The sequence below is a fragment of the Anguilla rostrata genome, chromosome 9, assembly GCF_018555375.3.
Source record: "Anguilla rostrata isolate EN2019 chromosome 9, ASM1855537v3, whole genome shotgun sequence".
NCBI lineage: Eukaryota > Metazoa > Chordata > Actinopteri > Anguilliformes > Anguillidae > Anguilla > Anguilla rostrata.
Window position 1 is genome coordinate 19,501,039 of NC_057941.1, and position 8,475 is coordinate 19,509,513.

An 8,475-nucleotide genomic window follows, 5' to 3' on the forward strand; every position below is an offset into this window, starting at 1 on the left:
CAAAGCTGGTTCAAACGGAAAGACCTGAAAACTGTGGAAGCATGCCTACATCAAGGATATGTGCAGTACCTCACATGGCTAATTTTTAAACCAATTTTAACTCCAGTTATTTTTATATTATTCGAGATTTGGAACAATGGGCCAGTTTTGCAGACACAGATAGAGCATAGTCCTCGACTAATTTTTAATGCAGATTCTCCATAAAAAACTCAGTTTCGTCCAGGACTAAGCTTAATCTGTGTCCGTGAAACCAGCCCATTATCATATATTTTTAGACTCATCTCTTCAAGATCCATCAATATGGGGGAGCAGACCAATCATATGCTCTTCTACAGTGCATGTTCTGCAGCGGCCACTGTGTTTCTTGAGGAATAAACTCTGTGAACTTCACTATAAGTGTAAAGTAAAGTACTAACTGAATACACGCTATGAATAATAGACATCCACACCTGGAGTTATTTTGGTAGGCTTTTTGAGGTTATGTAAGATTCCATTCTTCAGCTCTGTTTGCGGTACGTATTGGCTTTATGATTCAAGGAGTGGGAGAATTTCAGGGGTGTTCACAGTTCACCTTAACTGTCCTTTGCTGGAATTACTTTTGTTATTATACATTTTTCCCAGTGATTTTCTGCAGCAAAGGAAATGCTTTGAAATCTCTGAGCAGCATTTGCTGCTAGATTCCCCCCAGGACGTTAGCCTTTCTGCTATAACAACAAACTGAGTATCCTGTGTGTGTTTGTGCGTGTGTTTTAGCAAAAGTGAGTCTGTGTGTACATGAACGCATACTTACACGGATGTAGGAGTTTTCAGTGCGTGTTCATCTGAGATGCTGCGTATAGACATTGGTATGTGTGTGTTTCACTGAGAAAGAGAAGCGCATATGGCAGTACCTTCTGTTGGAGTCTTGCAAGATGAAGTGTTTTATTTGCTTTGGCTCTCAGCCTGTGATGAACATTTGAAATTTGAAGCTCTCTAGAAGTAAAAAAGGTGACAGAAAGTCTTGGTCCTGGGGATTCATTTTGACCACAGCCTTCTGCCTGTGGTCCTACCGCAGTCCCCGTTTTCACTGTGGAAGATTTGTTATGGTTATTGTTATTTTATTTCCCCTACCCCGTCTTCATATCACCAGTTTCCTCCCCCACCCTCTACTCTCTGTGTGCTTAGTCACCTCATTCACCCAAAATTAGGGACTGATTAAACTTTTTTGTTTTTCAAAATCTCACTTGAAATATTCTCGGTTAGCATCAATCACTTCTGTTTAGCCAATCCTTCATATCCTCCTTCCCTCCCACCCTCCACCCCTCTCCCTCCCTTTCGATCATCTCTCCCCTCCCCGTCTCTAATTGGCTGTTGTTGCTGTTTCCTTCCCAGAAAGGGAGTTCTCTTTTCCTTTTTGTCTGAAGAAGCAGAGAAAGAGTTTTCAACTGTTGGAGGTTTTTTCCCTTTCAATTGAACCATAGCTGAAAATTATTGTGTTTGGACTACATGATTGTTTAGACCAATAACCTTGTGGACAAATGCTACATCACTGATGGACTACAGGATTGTTTAGACCAATAGCCTTATGGAGAAACAATAGATCACTGAGCACCCTTCTCTTCTTGCTGTGCGGTGCTGGAAATTCAATACGCTGCAACTAATGTCTCCTGTGAGGACCAATTTTCCCAGACTGTGCGATCCCGGCTGCTCTCCCAAGGGGAAAAACTGACCTTATCCACCAGACGCGTCTCATTGGCTCACTGGTACTGGTTCATTTTCCACACGGGAGGGGCATCTGAGTGTCAGTACCAGACGGAGAAGAGGAACAGCATCTCCAAGAGAGGAACAGTATTTTATTTCCACTGTGAGTATGGAAGCTTCCAACAAACCCACAGAATGGTGCATCTGCATGCTTCGCTGAGGTCAACAGCAAAATGGCTGTTATGGTTATATAGTGGGCAGCGGGGGTGGCATGATGGTTAATGATCCAGGCTTGTAACTACAAGTTTGTGGGTTTGAGTCCCAGCTGCCATTGCACCCGTGAGCAATGTACCTAACCTGAATTTGCTACAGTAAATATCCCGCCGTAAAACTGGATTGTATGTAAATAGAATATAATCTGTGTATGTTGCTCTGGACTGTACGTCTGTAACTGCACTTTTAACTATGCTTTCACTGTCAGCACTCACTCTGGTTAACTATGAATTGGAAGGTATAAAATCATTTTGATGTGTATTGTTATTTTATATTCATGTTTTGAAATGAGTATTCGCTATTGTTTTTTTTAATCCATGTTCGCTTTTTCATATGGAACCTTATTCTTGCTCTCATTGTAATGGTAGCAGTATTATTGCTGACATTCATGTGTTTTTCACATTCCATTGCCTCAGTCTGCAATATCGCTGGCTGAGGTCGGACTGCTGAGTTTGCTCAAATTAAAGGGTTGTGCCTTTGAACTGGAAAATGGTCAGTAGCTCACTGAACATGGCACAGCATAAGGGTGAAGTGCAGCTGGTTTTTCCCTCAGTGAGCCAGGTATGTTTTGGGACACATCCATGACCATACAAATGCATGTACCTGCTTTCACCTGGACAGACTCAAGTATGCATATACCACATCCACGCACATCGAAAATGACCGGGATTCCACAACAGCAGGACAAAAGGCTTCCTGCTTCCAGAGTGTGTTCAGCTTAAGTTGGCCTTGGTGTTACAGTGTTTTTAAATGATTCCTGAGTGGCTCATCAAGCACCAGACGGTCAAGTTGGCATTAGCGCTCCTGTGCTACGATGTGTAGCAGGCAGCACATGAAATAATAAATGGCCAGTAGGAAAGTTTATCAGATGAATGTTTTTACTTCAGCAGTGGCTTTCAAAGTGCAGGTAACAGGCAGTGATAAGAGTATAGCACAGTTTCAAAAAATGGAACAACTAAAGAGGAAAACGCATATTATACATATAAATGAATACATGTGTTGCATGCATGTATTATAATATGTTATGGCTACATTTATCTAATGTTCTCCAAATATTGAATGATATATGGAAAAAACTGTCTACTGAAAAGTAAATTTCATAGTATATGCAGACAAATCCACGTATGTCACTGCCATATCTTTTTACATAGTGCATGTGCTATTTTCTTTGACACATTAAATTATTTTTACAAGTTCAGAATTTCATTTTTGTAGGATTCCACCTTCTGCAGTTAAAGCCAAAGCATGAAGAGCAAAAGAGTCTGTGGTTATTGCTGTACAATCACAGTGTGGGAATAATTTGTGGAGTGTTGGCCTGGGATGGGTGGGGGTGGGGGGGGGTGCTATTGTCCTTCCCCCTCCCCCTCTGCTTTTTCCTGAGAACAGCCTGTGGTGAGCCGTATATTTCTGAGGGGTCAGCAGTTTCTGTGCCAAAAAGATTTTTTTTAAAGAGCTGCAAAATCTACTGATTTATGGACTGAGCTGTAAATGGTAAGAAACATGCTTCCTTAGGCAAAATCACAATGACAGTCAGGCTGAATGTATTCCACAAACTGCTGTCTGCCTCTGTTTGTTCCGAGATCCTATCTCAACTGTCACCAATTTTGAATGGCCTTTAGCAATTTATGTGTGTGTGTGTGTGCATGCTTGCGTGTGTGTGTATGCATGCACGTGTGTGTGTATGTGTGTGTGTCCTGATGCAATCTCCATCTCCAGTAAATTTGTTATCATTATAGTTAGCTTCCTGCATGCTGGCCAGATGTTAGGAATTTTACCCCTGGAGGTCTTGTTTGTACAGAGGTTGGTTGCTTTTATAAGCACCACATCGCCACCACCATCTCCTGCAATGTCTGGTAAAGCCACACAGACACTCTGTCTCCTGCAGTGAACAAGGACAGCTTTCACACAAATAATTGCATTCTGGCACACGTCACCAATAAAATGGCTGCAATTTCTCTAAGGACTCTGAGCCATCTGCAATGGCTACAAATCTCTTCCTGCTGTAAAGGTTTTCTTTTATTTTCTTTACTTTGAAAGGCTCAGCCCACATATATCCAAATTAACACTACACATAATGAAACAGAATAGAGCATAACATAGTTTTTTAGGGTTTGATGGTGATGCGTATTGTTGTAAATGTAAAGTCCAGAAGCTGGTCGTGTAGTTTGCTCTCAGCTCATGGAATTTCCCCAACCAGCAGAAAGGAAGTTGATGTTTTGGCTGAGTGCCTTAAAGCCTGGCTGTTACATAATCCCTGTGTATTGAGATTCATGTTAAGACGCAGACTGCTAATATTCCTGCACCTGGGTTCAATTGTGTTCTGTTACTTCAGAAGTTATGTGTCACAGTGGAACAGACGCCTGCTATAATAATTTCACTTGTTTTTGTCCCAGATTCTCCAGACACACTGCGATGACATCATTCTTCCTATGGCCTCTCTCGCTCTGCCTCATCCTGCTGATGAACTTGTCCAGTCAGCTGGAAGACAACAAGATCCCCAACCTGTGCTCTGGACAGCCTGGTATTCCGGGGTCCCCTGGGGTACACGGCAGCCCCGGCCTGCCGGGGAGAGATGGGAGAGACGGGAGGGATGCCCCGCCTGCAGAGAAGGGAGAGAAAGGGGAGAGGGGAGAACCAGGTAGGGTGGCAGTCACATCCATCGTCCAAAATCCACCTAAGGCTTCACTGAGCGCTCAGAGGCACAAACACTCCCTGATTGCTCACGCACTCAGCGATGACACAATAATGTTTCATGTGGGACCTAGACGTCTGAAAAGGGTCATGAAGGGTTGTAAACTTGAACTGAAAAGACTGGAGTTGTTTTATTATTAACTGGCTTCCCATGAGATAGCGATGAAACATTTCCTGTTTTCCTGAGACACTGACGGACTGGCCTTCACAGTTCTGGAATAGCAGGCCTCTGCTCAGGAAGCCTTTTATCAGGTCAGATTTCATGCCCTTCTTAAAATTAATCCACTTCATAGCCTTGCCTTCTTACCTTTAAGTATATAAATCAGTATATTTTTCCCAGATATCCCATGGTCTGGAATTTAATTCTGACTAGGCTAGTGACAAATGTGCTCAACAGCCCTGCAGGATAAGGCATACTTAGCTGTGACATTGCCCTTAAGGATAGGGTTTTGGTCAGAACATTTGTCCCTGTCTTATTGAGCAAGAGGGACTCCTCTAGTTAATTTGGGCACCTATAATATCCATCCATCCATTATCTATACTGGCTTGTGGGGAGTGCTGAAGCCTATCACCGCGTGCATTGGGCAAGAGGCAGGAATACACCCTGGACAGGTCGCCAGTCTATCGCAGGGCCACACCTATAATATACTTTTGCCAAAGTTTGCATGATGGGTACCCCTAGTACGCAATAACAGCTCTGCTGTTTGTCTGTAGAGTAAAGCTGTAATATCTGGAACACATTTAGTGGCGAGTGCATACTTATAGCTTCCAAATTGGAGGAGGATGTTGCAGTGGTGAGATGGGCTAAAAACACAGTTAGTCTTTCCATATTTGGGCATATGTGAATATTTTGATGATAAATTGGTTCAAAATGAGGGCCCTGTCTCTCCATTGTCCCCCAGGGATGTCTGGTGAGAGGGGATACAGTGGTGACTCAGGAGCTCAAGGAGAAAAGGGAGAGAGGGGCCCACAAGGGGAGTGTGCTGTGGCTCCCAAATCCGCCTTCAGCGCCAAGCTGGCTGACAACCGCAGCACGGCGATCACTGTGGTGGACAACGCGGTGCCCTTCGGCGTGGTGGTCCTGAACGAGCATGGAGACTACAACCCAGAGACGGGCCGTTTCACCTGCAGGGTCCCCGGGGTCTACTACTTCTCCGTGCATGCCACTGTCTACCGAGCCAGCCTGCAGTTTGACCTGATGAAGAACGGCCACGTCACTGCCTCCTACTTCCAGTTCTACGGCAACTGGCCCAAGCCCACCTCGCTGACGGGCGGGTCCCTCCTGCACCTGGTGCCCGGTGACCAGGTATGGGTGCAGATGACACTGAGCGAGTACAGCGGGTTCTACTCCAGCTCTAAGACGGACAGCACCTTCACTGGTTTCCTGGTGTACTCAGACTGGAAGAGCTCTGCTGTCTTTGCACATCCATAGCATGGTCATACGCTAACACATACACACACAGATGAACTGGCAGACACACAGATATGCGCGCGCACACACACACACACATGCAGATGAACAGACGTACACACACACACCTTCACAGCAGAAAGCCACACAGTGCTGTGACATGGAAAATGGCGCAGTGGGGTCAGGTTAGAGTCCATCTAATAACAAGGATGTTTAACGGAACACTATTTTACTTTTGAGCAATGTCCTTGACCTTAATTGCTTTAGTAAAATATCTAGCTGTTTAACTGGACAGTGAATTTGAAAAATGAAACAAAAAGAATGTCACCATCTGCTGAGCACTTGGTGCAAGGTAGCATGGCAATATGAGAAGCAGCAACTAATCACTGAATAACTAATAATATCATATGTCAATATGTTTGTAACCAAGTCAGCTTATAGTCTCAAGAGACGTGGGCCACTGTCTGTAAAGGATACTGAGCCCGAAGGATAGAAATCACAGCTTGTGTAGGATAATGTGGATTTTCATGATGATTATTTACCTGTCTCATCCACTCTGCACGTCTTGCTCTGTTAATCTGACAGCATGCATTGCATTACAATACAGATTCACTGCCTGTGGCTAGCAGAGCGTTGATTGGTTTTTCCTTTGCTTTTAAATCTTCTCCATGCTAAATACCTATTAGATAAGTGAGCATTTGAATCTTGCGGTAGAAACTGATGATGTATGGACTTTGAATGGCATGTAATGGCCCAATGGCCCATCAGCACTCTGAATGATGATGTCATAAATGCACTGACTTAAATGAGAAATTCAACTGTAAAATCACAGGCTGAAGGAAAGACATCACCATCCCTCTCTTTAGTGTGATTATACTTTATGAATTTGGGCATCTTGAAAATAGTACACACACACAAACAAGTGTGTGCATGCACACACACTAACACAAGCTAATCACACTACAATGCTCCATTTCGAGTTGTAACATTTAAATAAATGTTGCCATAAATTTCTTGAGCTAAAAAGTATACCATTATGCATATCAGTCATTTCTTTGAACGATTGAACAATGTTTTATGAATGTTTAACCATTTCAAATAAAAACAGTAGCATATGAAACCATGGAGAGACAATATTGTCTATGAAATAGTGGTCATTTGTTGGATAATATAAGGGACTTTTTATTAAGCAGAGCTTCTTAAGGCCTTCATAAAGCATGTATAACATTTTCATGAGCATTGAATTACTATTTCACAAACAATAAATGAGAACATAAACTTTATAAAATATTTATGTTCATAGTAATATAATGCATATTATGAAAGGGAAATAAATCATGCAATGTGCAAACTTGTTAACATACACTTCAAATAGCACAGTAATCACTTATATCTACTTTATGAAGTGGTAACATCATACTCATAAATGTTTTGTCCAACCAGAACATCCTAAAACAGGATGTGACCAGAAGGCATGTGTAAATCATTGTACTCTTTCAATGTATCTATATGTTAGCTATGTCCACTTTACCTTGTAAAGGTAAGCCACTAGTGAGGAAAACCATTAAGGTTGAAAGTCATTGTAAGCAATTGTTAATCTTTTTTTTTTTTTTTACAGGAGGTAGTGAAAAGATGCACTGTGCCCTTTTTCAAGACTGCATGTGTTCTTTTAGGGCAAAATGCTGCTCTGTCCCCTGATAAGTTTTGTCGTGTTTGAATGCTCATTGCCTCATCAAATGAACCAAATCGAATGTCACACTTTTGTATTGCAATGATGTCATAATGGACACTGGCATTCCTGTAACTGTGGTGACCGTTCCCCATTGTTCCATTGGTTTGATAATGTAATAATGAACACTGGCCTCTATGGCTAAATTTGGCAAAGTAAATAAAGTTAGCTGATAAGAGTACACTTGGTTCTCAGTGTAAACTGTCTACATGACTCTGCTCGTTCATAAGCACCCGTTATGGAAAAAAAGCACTGTCCAAGTCTGCTTCTCACTGTATCATCATGGGGACATGAATATACAGATCAGTTTTGCCCTACAATGTAAGAATTGAGTGACCTCATAATATTCATGCATTTTAATGAGCTCATGAAACCAGCTGAGCATTTGCTTGATTGACCATAAGTTGAAGTTCATATATAACCAGTAATTCATAGCTTGTGATTTTTTAAAAACATTTCCTGCTGAACAGGGGATTAGCCCCTGAGTTGGAGTTAATGAACTGACATAATATCTATGCTCAGTGTGGTATCCTGTAGGTGGCCAGGGAGTATGAAGCTCAAGTGATCCATACATGACTAAGAATAACATTTCACTGTCACTGAAAAGCTTAAGAGATCTACAGAGGGCATGAAAGTGATAATATACTAAAGATGAAAAAGAATCAAGTAGTGAGTTATGGTGAGAGGGGAG

At 42.3% G+C, this 8,475-nt stretch overlaps 1 protein-coding gene across 1 annotated transcript; it reads left to right on the forward strand.

Annotated features, from left to right (window-relative positions):
* Positions 1-1,348: 1,348 nt before the first annotated feature.
* On the forward strand, positions 1,349-7,965 carry LOC135263209 (complement C1q tumor necrosis factor-related protein 5-like). Its single transcript, XM_064350935.1, has 3 exons — positions 1,349-1,843; positions 4,347-4,591; positions 5,547-7,965. Exons 2-3 carry the CDS (start codon positions 4,366-4,368, stop codon positions 6,074-6,076), a joined length of 756 nt encoding a protein of 251 aa, XP_064207005.1. The 5' UTR covers positions 1,349-1,843; positions 4,347-4,365; the 3' UTR covers positions 6,077-7,965.
* The last annotated feature ends 510 nt before the right edge of the window (positions 7,966-8,475 follow it).

Excerpts from the sequence above, each read along its gene's own strand:
- LOC135263209 (XM_064350935.1), top strand. The coding sequence starts at position 4,366 with ATGACATCATTCTTCCTATGGCCTCTCTCGCTCTGCCTCATCCTGCTG. Across the intron at positions 4,592-5,546 it reads AGGGGAGAGGGGAGAACCAG|GGATGTCTGGTGAGAGGGGA; the intron begins GTAGGGTGGCAG and ends ATTGTCCCCCAG.